This window comes from Mastigoproctus giganteus, chromosome 12 (assembly GCF_048544385.1).
Source record: "Mastigoproctus giganteus isolate SK-2022 chromosome 12, ASM4854438v1, whole genome shotgun sequence".
NCBI classification, from domain to species: Eukaryota; Metazoa; Arthropoda; class Arachnida; order Uropygi; family Thelyphonidae; genus Mastigoproctus; species Mastigoproctus giganteus.
In genome coordinates this window covers 110,126,791-110,145,151 of record NC_143586.1, presented here as the reverse complement: position 1 = coordinate 110,145,151, position 18,361 = coordinate 110,126,791, and the positions used below count along the sequence as shown (strand labels likewise).

General features: G+C 37.1%; 1 protein-coding gene across 1 annotated transcript in view; it reads right to left on the bottom strand.

Annotated features, from left to right (window-relative positions):
• The window catches only part of LOC150077337 (HORMA domain-containing protein 1-like), a 578,215-nt gene that overhangs the window by 423,971 nt on the left and 135,883 nt on the right, over window positions 1–18,361 (bottom strand). Inside the window, exon 5 of the mRNA XM_090385860.1 lies at window positions 8,313–8,333. Within this exon, the coding sequence (XP_090241986.1) occupies window positions 8,313–8,333 (21 nt within the window). The remainder of the gene's footprint in view (window positions 1–8,312; window positions 8,334–18,361) is intronic.

Sequence of the window (18,361 nt, the reverse complement as noted above, 5' to 3'; positions counted from 1 at the left end):
CAGATTAGTTTAGTTATTAGAGGAAAGGGACAAAGTCAGCTGCAGGTCTCTCTCCCAGATGAACGGCAGCTGAGCTTTGAAGGCTGCATGAAGTAACAGGAGTGTGGAAGAGGGGGATGACCCTAGAACCCATGTAGGGCAAGCCAACTCCAGGCGGGCACCAACCAGGTGGTCACATGGACTGGGCCTTCCTCAGAGTGTGTCAGTGGGAGAGTGAGCAGCCCAATTGGGTTGAGGTGTAAAGATATGAGTGGATAAGGGTGTCTGTCCCTGTCTGCTCATTACAGGGAGGGTTTTTTTTTTTTTTTCAGCCATACAGGCTGCTAGGTAGTCCCAAAGCAGGATCCATATAGGGTCCTTGAAGGTAAATTCCATATAAATATCTGGAAACTGGAAAACATGTCTGGTCTAACCAGCAAGAATACCTACCCACTGATGAAGGCCAAATAGCCAGAAACAGCACCGAGGGATCAATTTAATCATCCTTGTAGGACTCCGATTGGATAATAATAGTCCCCGTCAGGGGGACGCATTCCCATTCAGGGCATGGAGTTTTGAGTTCAGGTGAATCACAACTAAAAATCCCTTTCATTCTTCTACGGCATCTTTTCCTCTCCCTCTCTTACTGTCACTTTCCTACCTCTTTTTTCTTTGCTCAGTCTAATAGGGATATTGAGGATAGCAGACATCTTTATCCAATACTATTTTCAAAAACAGTGCCATCTGGGGTGCCTGATGGCCACTGAGTTTCCTCGAATAGGTAACAACAATCTTCTCTACTGGGGAAGCGTTGCCTATTCGAGGAATATATGAGCTTTGTGTGTGAGTCGAAGGAGCTGAGTTTCCTCTAATAGGTAACAACAGTCTTCTCTACTGGGGAAGCGTTGCCTATTCGAGGAATATATGAGCTTTGAGTGTGAGTTGAAGGTGCAACTGTCCCTTTCTTCCTTCTACAGCATTTCTTTCCTCTACCTCTCCTACTATCACTTTCCTACATCTTTATCTCTTTTCTAAGTCTAATAGGGATAGTATGAGGATAACCGAGAACTTTATCCCATACCATATTTCAAAATGGTGCCATCTGGGTGGTGGTGGTATCCATCTGAGAATAAATAACATTAGTCTTCTCCTCAGGTGAAGCGTTACTTATTCAAAGTAGTGCAATATCATGGCAACTCGTTGTGAAGGTATTCACAATATGAGATATAACTCAAAACGATGCCGCTTTGCTAATATTCTGTTCATTCAGATTTGGCTATGTATTATTGATGCTTTCACACTATACTTATACATAGTCTAGACTTTTCCATAGCTTGAGGCTTACGCCCTAAACGCTTTATAGAACATTTGAATTTTAATTATATACAGTTGTGTCCCTGTATACGCTGATTCAGTTACCTTAGTTACGCTGATTCGGTTAACCACGGAAAAAAAACGAAAAAAACTTAACACGTACTACTCGCATAAAATAGACATCATAAAAAATAAAAGGAAGCATCATATTGACGCTTCCCCTTATTTTTTACAATATTGATTTTAAATCTAATGGCCTCCTTTATTTTTTACAATGTCGTGTATGGTTTGGTCACCAACAAACATTATAATGATTCTTGAGAGATTTAACAGTTGCACTGTTTTCAAACTTTTGAATAATCTCAAGTTTTTGTTTAATTTGAAACACAACTCTTGGGTTTGCCCATCATTTTCGCGATTTATAAACAAAAAAAAAAAAAAAAAAAAAAAAGTTACTATAAAAAATCCCAACATCCCTGATATAAACAACAAAACAAAATTTGTCCTTTTGTGGTGCGATGGAACACAACAATTGACGCAATGCACTAAATCAAACTAAACATTTGGTCTCTTTTTTTTTTTTTGAGTGGTAGGTGTGAAGACAGCAGGGGTTGCAAGATAATAGGTACACTAATCTCCCAATGATGACTTATAACACCGATTCTTGTCGCTTATAATACTTGAAAAATATCTGTTTATACCTATTCTAGTTATTACTAGAATTTTATGATTTCTGGGTTATGATTTTTTTTTTTTTTTTTAATTTGGAGCCTTGAAATGTCCCAGTTAATCCAATCCTGGTAAATCGAGAGTCTACTGTACTTTAATATTACCATATTTAATGTTAGTAATGTCCTACTGTGTGTTTAATTTATCAATTAAACTTTATTATACATATGTTATGTACAAGAAAATCACGTTATATATGGGGTCAGCAGGTGTTCGCTTATATTCGGGGTTTCAGCCATTCACGGTACGTCTTGGAACATATCCCCCGTGGATATGGGGGGGGGTCTTACTGTATAATTAATACTGTAAACTTCACAGCATAACTGTGCATAGTGTTATTACTTCATTAGATATATTTGTTTAATATAGAATTTTTAATTATATTGAATTTGAACAAATATCATACCTCAGACCAGAGCAGCCAAGCAAAGGGCTCAGAGGGCTAAGTGAAGACCAGCTTCCCTAGCGCAACCTTTGTGTTCCTTGTCATTGATAAATGTCCCTTGAGTAATAAGGTTTTACTCTCTGTTTCTGAAACTTGAAGTCTGTGCAAATCGCACCAATTTTGCAGCTCTGATAAAACAAAATTAGAATGCTTTTCCAGTTGTGATAGTGAGTCACTCTTCATTAACATGACCAGATCACCAAGCATATGCTACCATATTTACATTGATGTAGTTGCATTTCAACCAGTCATTTAAGACTAGATTCCACATCTTATGGACATCACCAATGAACAAATCTGGTAACTGACCCAGAAGCAAACAGTAACTTTCCTGTTTTTGTCCTTGATTACCAAATAAATCTGAGGGGAACAGTTCAGTGCATGTAACACCATTACCCGATATTCTTCCTGATGAGGTAGAACATGCATTGAAGAAAATGAAGAATCGGAAAGCCCCGGGGGAAGATGAAGTTACTGTAGAGTTGTTAAAATTGGGAGAAAGAGACATAACACAAAAACTGGCAAGGCTCTTCACAAAGTGCATTAGAAAAGGTGTGATGCCTAAGCAGTGGAATAATGCAATCATAGTTTTGCTGCATAAGAAAGGAGATAAATCAGAAATTGGAAATTATAGACCAATTAGCTTGTTATCCCATATCTACAAGTTGTTCACAAGGGTCATTACTAACAGATTAGAAAGAATACTTGATGAGAATCAACCGAAAGAGCAAGCTGGCTTTAGGACAGGATTCTCAACTATGGATCACCTTCATGTAATATCACAGCTAATGGAGAAAGCAAATGAATATAAAACACCATTATGCCTGGCATTTGTGGATTATGAAAAGGCATTTGACTCCATACAGCATAAGGCAATGTTTCGGGCACTGGAAAGACAAGGCATAGATACTCCATATATTATGATTTTGAAGAAAATATATGAGAGTGCTACATCCTTTATTAGACTAGACAAAGACAGTAGCAAATTTAAAATAGAGAAAGGAGTTCGACAAGGAGACACAATATCTCTGAAGCTGTTTACTGCTGCCCTTGAGGAAGCTTTCAGAAGATTAGACTGGTTGCGGAAAGGAGTCAATGTGAACGGAGAGTACCTAAACCATTTACGATTTGCAGATGACATTGTGGTCATATGCCATGATCGCAAAGAATTAGAGGAAAATCTTAATCAGTTATGCACAGTTAGTAAGGATTTTGGACTAAAGATGAATATGGCTAAAACAAAAGTAATGATGAACAAGTATGCCACGGAAAGGGAAATAATGATTGAAGGAGCAGTAATTGAAAAGGTGGAGTCATATACTTATCTGGGACAAGTTATTAGCTGTAATAATGATAAATGGCTGGAAGTCAAGAGAAGAATAAATTTTGGATGGATAGCATTCAGGAAATATAGTCACATACTGAATAGCAATATCCCAGTTTGTCTGAAACGTAAAATAACGAATCAATGTATACTTCCCACCATGACTTATGGAAGTGAAACTTGGGCACTCACCAAAAGAATGGAAAAGAAGCTAAGAACTACACAGCGAAGAATGAATGAATTATATTGGGAATCAGACTGTTAGATAAGAAGAGAAACACATGGATTTGGCGGCAAACTCAAGTAAAGGACATTCTTATCAAAACTAAAGAACTAAAATGGTCTTGGGCAGGACACATAGCTCGAAGACATGATGACAGATGGACTAAGAAAATAACAGAATGGTACCCAAGAGGAGCTAGAAGAAAACCTGGAAGACAAACGTGGAGATGGATAGATGAAATTCATGAGTTTTTGGGTAGTAAATGTATGGCCAGTGCTCAAAACAGAAGGAACTGGAAAGTTGCTGGAGAGGCCTTCATCCTGCAGTGGATTGAAAATGGCTGATGATGATGATGATGAACACCATTAAGACACTTTTCCAGTTTACTGTATTAAAGGCTCACACAAAATCAATGAAGCTACCTAATATTTTGCCTGCAATTGTTGCACTATAGTCACTTACCTTGAGTGAAACCGCATTGCGCATTTGACAGGATGCTATTGTCGCAGATTGTCTCACTATTCTGACAGCTGACACACATTCATAGATTTTTCCCAATCCACTCGGCAATGCTATCAGATGGACATCTGTTATTTTTTATATCATGAATTGGCAACTCCTCTGTTTGAAATTAGGGATCATTTCTCATGCCAGTGTTCTCATTAAGCAATATCATATCTTTGTATGCTGAAATATTAGTTTCATTCTCATTGTGATGGTTCAAATCTCCTACCAAATGGTCCAGTATTAGCATTATACTTTTCTCCCAAGTACATGCTGTCCTTCCTACAGCCTGAATTGAATGTGCAACATCTCCAGCAGAGTGCCATAATTTGTTACTACACAGTTGATATACCAATCCCCAGGGCTGTTGTTTCCACATTTGTACCAGGCCTCTTCCATGAATTATACTTTTCTCTAATGATTATTCATGTATATTTCCAACTTGCTCGCATGTATTCATTTTTAAGGGATTGTGTTTCATTGCCTTTCCTACACTTATGCCTCTGATACAGTTTTCTTGCTTTAATGGTTTCCTTATGGTAAGGTGTCAGTTCCGATATGCCCCACTTGACTGGAGCACATCTTATCTGGATGTGTCTCATAGCCTTTGCAGACACCTCCTGTAACCAATCTTATAATAATTGGGCAACTGCAGTTCCAGGTAGCACAGGAAACTTCATTGAGCATTAAAGCTCCAGTTTTAGAATGCAACTGCTCATCAAAAGTATCCCAGTTTGCTGATTTTAATGAAAAGCTATGCAATACACCCTGTGTGTATTCCTGGGTTCACAATGAGACATCAGTCTCAATTTGAACTTGATTACTCAGTGATCATTACTTGATTACTCTGGATACCCAATCTGATTACTCTGGATACCCAATCAGATTTCCGAATAGGTGACAGCATTATATGAATATTGGATTCTCTGTTTACTATTCAAAATGTGCTCTGTTCAGATCACCAGCTGTAAACAACCAAGTCATGCTGAGTAATTAACTCTTCCAACAATCATCCTCATTCATCAGTATCTCTAGTGAACCACAGCATGTTTTTCGAATTAGAGTTCATGAAGATAATAACCCTCTCACTTTGCAAGTGGTCCAGCAAGCTTTCAATATAATTCAAATATAATGCAATGTCACCATCATGATGAAAATAAATGCTCCCCAATAAAATTTAATCTCAGTTTCAACACAAATACAAACTTGACTGTGCAGAGTGATGGACAAGGTGTTAAAACGAGAATTGCTGCACACAAATTGCTCTGACTAAATGAGGCAATTTTGGTGCTCAGTGAATAGCCCATGAACTTTGCAGCCGCATTCATATGGCTCCTGAATACAGGCAAGATAAATTCTTTCAGACTATTCGCAATTCATCCACAATGTTTCTGGACCTTTGCCCATCAAGTTGTATTATGTTAGTCCCGTAAATCTTTGTCACTCCATTTTGTGCTATAGATTGCTGCGTACCAATATGCTGCATCTTCCTAAGTCCACTCTTATGTTTATTCCACTGATACGTTATTATGAAACAGTAATACATCCGTTCAATTATAAGTTTCCATGCCTTTTCATATTCCAGACACTTTTATCTCTAACCAAGTGACTTGATCCATTCCCTCTTAATATACAATTTGCACATGAGGGCAGTTTGCAGATTTTAGGACAGCTAGTCTTGGCACAATGACTGCAGACTGGTTCACAATCTCTACATATTTTTGAAGTGTGCCCGAATGATTGACAGATGGTTACGAGATGAAATGGATTTACTCAGTAAGATATCACTCCTACGTATATCTGTCCTTGATTTACATCAATAAATAGTTGTAAATCTGCCCTGACACTTCCATTACCCAATTTCTACCTGTTTTAACTTAATTAATGCTGTTGATGCATTAATGCATCAACAAATTAATGCATTTTCTCATTACAACAAATTTTGGAGAAAAGAAGAGAATTCAATCTACCAATATTTCTACTGTTTATTGATTATGAAAAAGCATATGACAATGTAAACCAGGAAAAACTTTGGCAGATTCTACGTGAAGAAAATATCCCATCCCAACCCAACTCCGGAAAGCAATGCAAAGCCCATATAAAAACTCAAAAGTCTGTATAAAATATTCTAATGGCCAACTATCAAGACCCAATTAACACCAATAAAGGAGTCAAACAAGGATGTGGACTATCACCAAATTTATTTAATATCTACATCAATAAAATTCTTAAAGAATGGAAACAAACAATTAACAACGGAATACAGTTGAACAACAGGAATAAAATCCAAACTATACTATATGCTGATGATCAAGTTATAATTGCAAAATCCGAAGATGAACTACAGATAGCAGCAAATGAACTGAATAAAATAGGTAAAAAGTACGAGATGAAAATCTCCACCTCAAAAACAAAATCAATGGGATTATGTGGAAAAAACATACAAAGAGTCAAAATTGTTATTGATGACAAAATAATAGAACAAATATCTGACTTCACCTATTTGGGAAATTTAATATCAAATGAAGGGAAAGACATCCACACCAAACTACAAAAATATAATAAAATGAATGGAAACAATTAAACGCCACTTCGGAAAACAAATGACAACTGAAACAAAATTACGACTGCACAACATCAATTCAAAACCAGCCCTCTTCTACAGCTGTGAGACTTGGGTCATAAATAAGATAGATGCACACAAACTAGAAGCAGCACAAATGAGACTTTTATGATCATTATTAGGCTTTACAAGACTAGCCACCAAAAAAATTTAGATATCCACGAGAATTTAAAAGTAGATAACATAGTAAATGACATAAAACGGTATCAGGAAAAATGGATCAGCAACACAGAAAGAATGAACTCAGATCGGATCCCAAAATTAGCCTTTAACTACAAACCTACAGGCAAGAGAGATGTTGGTTGACCAAGTCAACAATGGTGAGATCAAGACCACCTCCAAGAGCTACAATGTAACAGGTCTTAAAAGACCTAAGCTGGATCAAGTTCATAATGATGATTACGATAATGCTGTTGGAGCAGATTAAAATTTGGAACAAATCTGGTATTGTGGAAGTCTGTAGTTTGAATAAATTTAAGGCAGAATTAGATAAATTATCAGAGGAAATGGGCAGATGAGGGGGGGGGTAGATTTTTTTTGGCTGATGTAAGAGTTTTCTTCATTGCATCATTTGCCACTACTGATACTAGTGGTCCCAGCACATTGTGAGATGTACTGTTAAACTACCTGCAGCAAGCCAGAAGGGGTCGACAAATGACACTATAAACTTTTCTGGCTAAATTATAACATATTTTTTTTATTTATATAACCTGCAACCAGTCAATATTTCTGCAGAAAGCATACTATTTCATGAAAAAAAGCTTCAGGAGTGAAAGTATATTTCTCTCCTGTAACTGACTGTAGACAGTTTTCTCCATAGTAACACGTTCAGAATGTTCATGAAGGATACTAAAGGATACTAAAGGGCACACAACAGGATTGGGAAATTTTTTCTTTCTATGAATGATTTTATTTTGCTTGAGGATGTAGTTCACTGACACAACCTTATTTCTGGGTTTATATACTAAATAAATGCTACAATTTGAAAATTAAAAAAAAAAAACCTTACTCTTGTGTGAGCTAATATACTATCTTTAACTAAAATAGATAAATAAATAATTTAACTATAACACTATAGTGTTATAGTTAAATTATTATAACTATAACACTATAATTAAAATAAAAAGCAATTTTTAATATATTTTTAAAATCACATAAAAGTATAACTTACCCCTATTGTTAGCTGCCTAAGCTGGAAAAAAAAGGGGGAAAAATACATAAAAAATCAGCTTAAAATAAAAAGTTATTCATAGTTTCAAGTTCTTTCCAAAGTAACAAAACTTGTGTGGAAATATATATGTCTATAATATTTTCTTTATCCACTCTATAAGTAAAAACAAAAATTCTGCTAATTTCCTAACACCCAATTTTTTTTAAAAAGCTTTTCAGTAAGATTGTCCAACTTCTTTGTCTCAAGGGAACTAAAATGTACCTTATGCATCCATGAGCTGCAGCATCATGGATGTGAGAGGCATCCATGATCACATTTCTCTCTCTCTCTCTCTCTCTCTCTCTCTCTCTCTCTCTCTCTCTCTCTCTCTCTCTCTCTCTCTCTCTCTCTCTCCACCCCCTTCACACACACATTATATATACAGTAGAACGTAGATTGTCCAAACTAATTGGGACCAGGGTTGGTTCGGTTAATCATATAGTTCAGATAATCAAACACACATGAGAATACCCATGAGAATTTATACGAAACAAGGTGTAATTAAGCCTACAATTAAATTACCATACTCAAGGTTATTACTACTGTATTTTGAAATATGAAGTATTATAAAAAATAATTGATTTAGGAAATGGTTTGTAAATAATAACGAAAACATTTTGAAGAAACAATATATATTATATTTATTTTGATGTTGTTTGGTTTTTAGGAACATTAACAACTAAGGCCATATTGCTACGGGGATATGTAGTGGTCATTCACTGACCTTTCCGCATCCTCCATATTTATTTTGAACTTACCTAATTGTTTTGCATGGTTTCAACTATAAATCACACATTTTTTTTTACATAAACAGAAATAAACAAACACAGATAATTGCATTTGTGTTTGTTTGCGTGTTGGAAAAATGTATGGCCAGAGTCAGTTCATTGAGGAAATATGGTTGAATCGGCAGAAAATGGAATCGGTGTGATAGTAGATATTGCTAAGTCAGTAGGAAGGGGAAGGTTTTATGATATAACTACTGAAGATGTTCAAGAATTACTGATAGAAAAGAGGCTGGCGAAGTGGATTTGGTGGAAATGGCATCGGAGGTAAACCAAATCAATTCAGAGGATATAGCGCAGATTAAAATTCTGAAGTTTCAAATTTTATACTAAAAAGCATACGGGAAGTCAAACTTAGCAGAGAAATTAGGGTCTTATTTTCTGAATGCAGATCCTTCGATTGAGAGGAACACAAATTTCAAAAGGGAGTTTCACAAATGCTTAGCTCCATACCATGCAGTTTACAAAGATCTATCAAGCAGAAGCAAACAAACCAAGATTACTGTTTTTTTAAAGTAAGCAAAAGATACAGAAATCCAGATGCTGCAGAAGGAAGTTCAAAAGGTGAAGATATTCTGCAACAGAGAAAACAATCTCGTTTGATTGTGCTTAGAAACAGTGAAGATGCAGAAAATTAAATGAATGTACATTATCTGACACACACACACACACACACACACACACACACACACACACACACACACACACACACACACACACACACACACACACACACACATCATAGTTTGTAAGACATTTTTCAGTTATTACTAGTTTTAATAAAAATTAAGTTTCCAATAGTTATAAAATGATGTAATTTTGTTAGCTTTTGGAATGTAACCCCCCCCTCCCTTTTGTACTGGTTCTTAGTCCCGTATAACATGGTTTCGCACTACACGAGATTTTATGGGAACCTAACTACCGTGTTATATGGGGGTTACTTGTATAATGAATCTTGGGAAGGTTTATTTTTTAAAATATGTAATCTTGAATTTTTCTTTGAACCACGCGAGACTTGTCTTTTTTTCGCGGTGGGGTCTCTCATCCTCTTTAATAGCAGTATCTTCCCGTAGAACTATATTTGGACTGTTGCTCACACCATGCCATTGCAGTCTCTAGTGCAGTGAAGGCCTTCGCATTAGTGTGGGCACCCTCCTCACTTCCTCATCATCAGAATCAACTTGGTTAAAGTCAGCACGTTCTTCATTCCGGACTAATGCAATAATTTCTTCTTTGGTTAAAATATGATAACCAGGATCATTAGCATTGTTGTTTAACCATGTGTCTGCACCATCTTTCTCATATTCAGAAAACCAGGGAATCCTCTTTTTAGAGCCATTTTCCTTATCTAACTTTGAAGCAAGCTTCAAAATTTCATTTTTTCTGCTCTTTAAAAATCTTAGTAAGAGATACACCAGTTTTGCCCTTTTTCAGTCTATTAATAATTATTATCTTGTCTTCTATTGACAATGCCATTATAAACACAAAGGGGCAGCAGTATTAAAATTAAAAAGCAAAATGACACAGTATTTCACTTTGAAATAGCCACGAACAAAAACTTGAACATTGAGTGATTAGAAATAAAATGCCTGCAATAACTAACTACCCCCCACCATTCTACTGCACTCACAATGGGCAACGCTACAACAGACAATGACACATCAAGATCACGGGAGACTGTCCTGGATCCACACAGCAGCTAAAGCCAATTTTCGATTATTAAATTCTGTAATGACAAATTAAGACTATTTCTATGTAATACTGCATATATCTTTGAATAAATAATCGGAAACAAATGCATTAAGCGGCAGGAGTAATATTTCAGTGCATCTAAAAGTATCTAAAAAAATTACAGTATCTAAAAGTAGATACTATAATTTTTTTTTGGGAAAGAGGTGGTTTGGATAATCAGTTCTACTGTATGTATATATTTGCATCCTACATGTCAGTATGGTGTATTAGTCACTTGGAATGTACTTAGAAAGGTCTGGGTTTGAGTTCTGTCCTAGACTAGAGGAATTTCTCGTGGTGTTTTCACTTGGATTTGAGTTAGCAGCCTCAAAAACAGGTACAGTCAGTCCTCGTATAGCACGATAGTTGTGTTCCTAGAAATCCTCGTGCAATGCAAAATCGTGCAATATAAACAACAGGCCCTATGGGAAAAATAGGGTTAGGTGCCGAAACATTACCAAACACAATAAATAATCGTAATAAAATACGTAAATATTTTATTACGATTATTACGTAATAAAATATTTCTAATGCTTTTGCTTCTATCGTAAGCAAACTTGTTGTTTGTTTGATTTTCTATCAAAACAGATGACAGCTGTTCCATCTCTTCCAATTCTTTGTGTCTTAATCTAATGGATTTTGATTACACTTTGAGTTGTTTCTGCTATGAAAGTTGTTTTTATTTTCTCTGCATTCTTTGTAATTCTCGCCGTTGCTTCATTTAAGTCTGTAGCACGTGCAATATCACATGGTCTTTTATTTCACTCAAAGCGTTTCACAATTTCATATTTTTTTTCTATCGACAGAGGCGGACTGGCCATAAGCCTTACCGGGGAAACCCCGGTGGGCCGGAGGGATTTTGGCCATAAACCATAGTATGAGGCCACTACAAATTTTCCCAGGTAAGAATTTTTGACCCAGTCCCCCTCTGTTTATCAATATTGCTTTTCTTTTTCTCTCTGAATCTGCAGTGTCTTCACCAGGACGCTTCCTTTTCACACCTTTGAAGTATTTTACTCACTTTTAGGGAATAAAGCACAATTACAAAAGGAGGAGGCACGCTTGACACACATAAACAAAGCTGCGCACGTGTAGCAACTGAATAAACAACACCATAAAGGCAGAGATACACTATTAACACCTCACATTTTACTAAAGCACATTTCTAGGGATTACTACCATAAAACAAAAACAATTTCCAGTTGCGTTTCTGCTAGTTGGAATCTGTTACTAACTGGTAGTAAACTCGATCTAATTGCATTTGCGATTATACCGATAGCTGGAATTGTGTTGGTTTTTACATTATTATGGTGAAATGTGTTTCCCCTTCACTGATATAAAAAACATAAATACATTTTCAGAATCTTCTCTTCATTCCTATCGTGTTGTGTTCGGTTGGGGTTATTCCGTGTTTGACTGCCATTTCTTGTAAACACAAAGGCGAATCGTGCATAAGCGAATTCGGTTCATGTTATATAAGATATCATTCCCCTATTTATAAATCGTGTATGATCGAATTCGTGTAGTGTAAACACGTGTTATATGAGGACTGACTGTACAAGGTTTTCTCCTTGTTATTCTCGGAATTTATCCTCCCTGCCATTATACAGTTGCAGCACCTATGCTTAATAAGTAACTCCCTACTTTTTTCTCTTTCAAATACAAAATGAATGCATATATAGTACTCTTTCATTACAAAACTCTTATTTTAGCATTCTTTTCTTCTAATGCCATGATCAATCCTGTGAAGTGGTGGTCCCACTTACAGTATAGTACTCTTTGAGGCCAGTCCCTTCAAAAGCACTATAACAGGAATACATATCGTAACAGTTTACACCATTTTAAAGCATTGGTTCACACCACATTTAAAGCCATTATTCATGACAGGTCACATTGCAAAACATGCTCCTGAACTCTACAAACAAAAAGCACCAACATATGCAAATGAAGTGTTACACAATCCAATTTTTAGCATTAAGTTAGCTGGAACATTGTTCAAAATGGTTCTCATTTTTATTTCCAGTTCATCAAGCTGATTTGGGTATATATGTTGTAAAGCACTCTTTTGACCCAACACCTTGTGACTTACTTTCTTGGAGTTGAGCCAAAGATGACATCTGCAAAATTTAGAAAAGGAATTTGACCAACCAAGAACAGACAGTAAGAGCAAAATGAGAATGGGTACTTTTGTAATCTGTCCAATGACAGTTGTGGTGACTGCCAAATCCTGCAATATGGAACAGACTTGCTCGACCAGAACAGAAAAGTCTGTTCCATATTGAACTATATTACTTTGTTCCATATAACTTTAGTAAAAAGTAATATGGAACAAAATTACTTTTTACCAAAGTAATTGTTCCATATTACAATGGCAAAAAAAGACCAAAATAATCCTCTTTCTATGACACCAAGCAATCAAAAAATTCAATATTTCTGTAAAAACTTCTTGGACATAGCAAGAGTTCCATGCTCAGAAACACAGTCCTAACATGTTGGAAAAAGTCTTTCAACATCATGGAACATGTCATTACACTTCTCTTACAGCTTGAGCTGCTGGTACGAACATAGTATAAAGAATTGCAACATTATTCTGTCCAGGATGTTGAAAACCTTCACACATTCCTTTGTATTTTTAACCTGTAGTCAGCATGTTGTTTTACCCAGTTCAAAAAAAAAAAATAAATAAATAATTAACTATAAAGTATTTAGGGACAAAGGCCTCATGCTACGAGGTAGAATGACTAACATGTAGGTTAGTGCAAATGCATCATTTTAACATAGCTATCTACCAAAGTAGTTGAATTAATTAATTAAATTGGTATCGTTTTGGTTATATCTCATATTATGAATGCCTTCACAACAAGTTTCCATGGTATTGTACTACCTCGAATAAATAACACTTCACCAGTTGAGAAGACTATTGTTATTTATTCTCGGCGGATACCACCACCCAGACTGTTTGAAATATGGTATGGGATAAAGATCTCTGTTATCCTCCTACTATCCCTATTAGACTTAGGAAAGCAAAAAAGATGTAGGAAGGTGATAGTAGGAGAGGTTGTTTGTTTTGTTTGTTGTTTGGTTTTTAGGAGCATTAGCAACTAAGGTCATATTGCTCCGAGGATATGAAGCGGTCATTCCCTGACCTTTCCGCCTCCTCTGTATTTGGTGGGCACGGGCTCGAACCCCGGTCTAATCAAGAAGCGTGTGCTACGCACTGCTGCTCCTGCCCACCTGGCTACGGAGGCGCCAATAGGAAAGGTAGAGGAAGGAAATGCTGTAGAGGGAAGAAAGGGACAGTTACTCCTTCAACTCACACTACTCAAAAGCTCATAAATTCCTCGAATAGGCAACGCTTCCCCAGTAGAGAAGATTGTTGTTACCTATTCTCGGAAACTCAGTGGCCACCAGATGGCACCGTTTCAAAGGTTGTTGGCTTCTCTTCGGTGGATGGGCAGGTACCCTGGTGTTGCAATAGTGACAACCCAGTTATGAAGTATAACTTCACAATATGAGAGATGCCTGATGGTGTGAAGTGATATAGACTATAAAGTATTTGAGGGCAAAGGCCTCATGCTACAAGGCAGAATGACTAACATATACATCATTTTAACATAGCTATCTACCAAAGTAGTTGAATTAATTAATTAAATTGCCATCGCTTTTTGAGACGCCTTCGTAGCCTGGTGGGAAGGAGCAGCAGTGCGTAGCACACGCTTCTTGATTAGACCGGGGTTCGAGCCCGTCACCACCAAATACGGAGGATGCGGAAAGGTCTAAGTGATGACCACCGCATATTCACGGAGCAATATGGCCTTAGTTGCTAATGCTCCTAAAAACCAACCAACCAAATAACAAACAGCCATCGCTTTGGTTATATCTCATATTGTGACTGGTGAAGTGTTATTTATTCGAGGTAGTACAATACCATGGCAACTCGTTGTGAAGGCAGTCACAATATGAGATATAACCAAAATGATGCCAATTTAATTAATTAATTCAACTACTTTGGTAGATAGCTATGTTAAAATGATGCATTTGCACTAATCTACATAAATAATAAACTAAATATCATCTGCAATTTCAATCAACATCAATTATAGAGTAAACTAATGAGCTGAACTCAGACAAATTTCAAACATGTCTACATCTATCCTTTTTCAGTTTATGTCCTCTTACATGAGTCACCTAAGCATCAGTAAGGATTCATCTACATTTAATTGACTCAAGCTAGAGAAGGCCTTAAACACTTCAATCACATTTCATCACAGATGCTCTTTCTAGATGCTGAAATTTGCAGAACTGTGGTATTATTTGGTAAGGGCACCTTTTGTGTCCCTGACTAATCTTGTTGTTCTTCTCTGCACCCATTCCAACAGGTCCACATTCTTCCAGAAATGAAGTTTCCAGACTTGTATGCAGTACTCAAAATGCACCCTAACCCACTGCCTTATACAACAGGTATAAGGCAACGATGATGTTGCCAGCAGGAAATGCTAAATGAAAAGCATTCAGAAAGCAATCATATTAGACATTTCATACCAACTAAGAAATCATTCTAGGCTTAGACCAAAATGGGTGTCAGATGAACTGGTTGGTTGGTTATTTGGTTTTTAGGAGCATTAGCAAATAAGGCCATATTGCTCCGGGATATGCGGTAGTCATTCCCTGACCTTTCCGCATCCTCCGTATTTGGTGGTGACGGGCTCGAACCCCGGTCTAATCAAGAAGCGTGTGCTACGCACTGCTGCTCCTTCCCACCTGGCTACGGAGGCGCTCAGATGAACTGATGAGATTTGCAGTAAAGAAATAAAATGAATGGGAAGCACATAAATTATCAGATGATACAGAAGCCTATGGTAGACATGAACTAGTCTCTAATCAAGTGGCAAAGGAGGTTATGCAAGGTAAGGCAGATTAAGAGAAGTCTCTGGCAAAGAATACAAAGAAAATCAGCAAAGATGTCTTTACTGCTTTAAGATGTATTAACAACAGAAGGAAGGGGTCAAATCACATTGGTAGATGATGTCAATGGTCCTGGTCAGGTTGCAAACAAACTGAATAGGTATTTTGCATTTACATTCACACATTAGTTCTTTAGAGAGGGGTATGCCAGAAGTTCATAAAATTATAACAAGAAGCAAAAATGATTTTATGATAAATTAGAGTACATTGGAAGATAAATAGTTGAAGCTTAGCATAAAAAAGTGCATGAGATGGATGGGATCTATCCAAAAATTAAAGGAGGCAACAAAAGAGATAAGAACACAATTAGCCAGAATTATGAGAGCATCTTTGGATACAGAGAAGGTTGCTATGGACTGTAAATGTGCAAATATATCCCCAATTCACAAAGAGAGGATACTACTTATTACTATTCTATAGCTATTTCCTTAACCATTAACTTCCGTGTTTAGTGGTTAAAGAAGTAATGCAGATTACCTAGACAGGATTGCAATTATACTGCAGTCACACCATGTATTTGTTAAGGGGTGATCTTGACTGACCAATCTGACTGGATACTATGATGCAATATCAAAGGAACTGAATGCAAGAAATAATTTTCATATCATTTGCTTGGATTTCAGAAAGCTTTTGATACTGTTGAACATAAATGACTGCTGGGAATGGCTGCTTCAAACAATGTGGTATTAAGGGCAAGTTACTGCTCAGGATAAAAGGATGATAGAGTGAAAGAAGACAGAGAGCAGTTATTAATGGACACTACTCTTTGTGGACTAATGTTACAGAATGTAATTACTGGAGTCCTCCAAAATTCAGTGCTGGTCCCATTGTTTATTTATTAATCATACTGATGAAGATATATAAGGTTAAATGTCTAAGCCTGCAGATAATACAAAGGTTGACAGGGTTACCCAACAGTAATCAGGGTAGCTACTGCAACAAGATCTAGAAAAATTATTCAGATAGGCTGACAAATGGCAGTTGAAGTTTAATATTCGACAAATGCAAGATACTGCATACGAGTATCAGTACTCCAATCTCAGATTGGATTACTGGGATCCAATCCCGGAGGTGCATGGCACTAGGTAGCACTGCATGCATCCTTTGTGAATCAGTGTGCCATTTGGTGTTAGCATTAGCAGAGGCACTTGGTGCAGGAGGGCAGGCTTGTGTAGCATCAGCCAAAAAAAAAAAAAAAAAACCCCTTGTTTCACCCATCCACTTGCTCCAAATGTTTGTCAAATTCTACCTTGAATCTATTTAAGCTATCAACTTCTACAACGACAGATGGAAGTTTGTTCCACCAACCAACCACCTGCTGGCTAAAGGCAAACTTCCGCACATCTGTCCTACAACCGTCTTTCCTCAATTTGAATTTATGCCCTCAAAAGTGATTATTCTGAGCAAAAGGAAGAATCCCATACACATTGAGCATGCTCAAAACATTCAAGGCTTTATACACCTCAATCAAATCACCTCGCAGGTGCCTAGACTCCAGACACTAATTTGCAGAACTTAAGCCTTTCTTCGTAAGAGCAACCCTTTGTTCCATTCACTAATCTTATTGCCCTTCTCTGTACTCGTTCCAACAGCTCTACATCCTTCTTAAAATGAGGCCTCCAGACCTGTATACAGTACTCAAGGTGTAGCCTGACCATTGCCTTATATAAGGGGATAACCACCTCCTTATCGCTGCTAGAAATATTCCTGTATATCATTGCCAAGACAACATGAGCTACTCTTGTAGACCGTCTGCACTGCTCAGAAAACTTCATATATCTGCCTGCACAATTAGCCCCAGGTCCTTTTCATTCTCTACCACTGTCAATATGGTACCACAGAGTTGATACGTCACTCTGGGATTACTGCTTCCCATATGTAGTACTTTACATTTGTCAATGTTAAACTTCATTTGCCACCTCTCAGCCCATCTGCTCAACTTTTCTAGATCCTGTTGCAACAGTGTACTGTCATTAGTGTCATTAACAACCCTGCCAACCTTCGCATCGTCTGCAAACTTGGACATTAAGCCTGATATACCATCGTCAATATCATTTATAAATACAGAAAACAACAATGGACACAGCACTGAACCCTGAGCGACTCCACTAATAACATTACCACACAACCATCCCTTTATCCATAGCAGCAATTTGCCTCCAATGCCACACAGCTCCAATTTGTGCAGCAGTCTTCCAAGTGCAACAGTATCAAAGGCTTTTCTAAGATCCAAATATATGATATCAAAATTATTCTTTGCATCCAGTTCCTTTGTGACTACATCATAGTATCCAATCAAATTAGTCAGACAAGACTTTCCCTTAACAAACCCATTCTGTGTCCGAGCTATAACTGAAGTCTTGTCTAGATGATCCTGCAATGCTTCTTTAACCAGTGCCTCCCTTACTTTCCCTGGAACAGAAGTTAAACTAACAGGTCTGTAATTACCTGTCTCCCTTTGATCCTCCTTTGTGGATTAGGGTCACATTTGCCCATTTCCAGTCCATGGGTACCTCCCCTGAGTCCAGG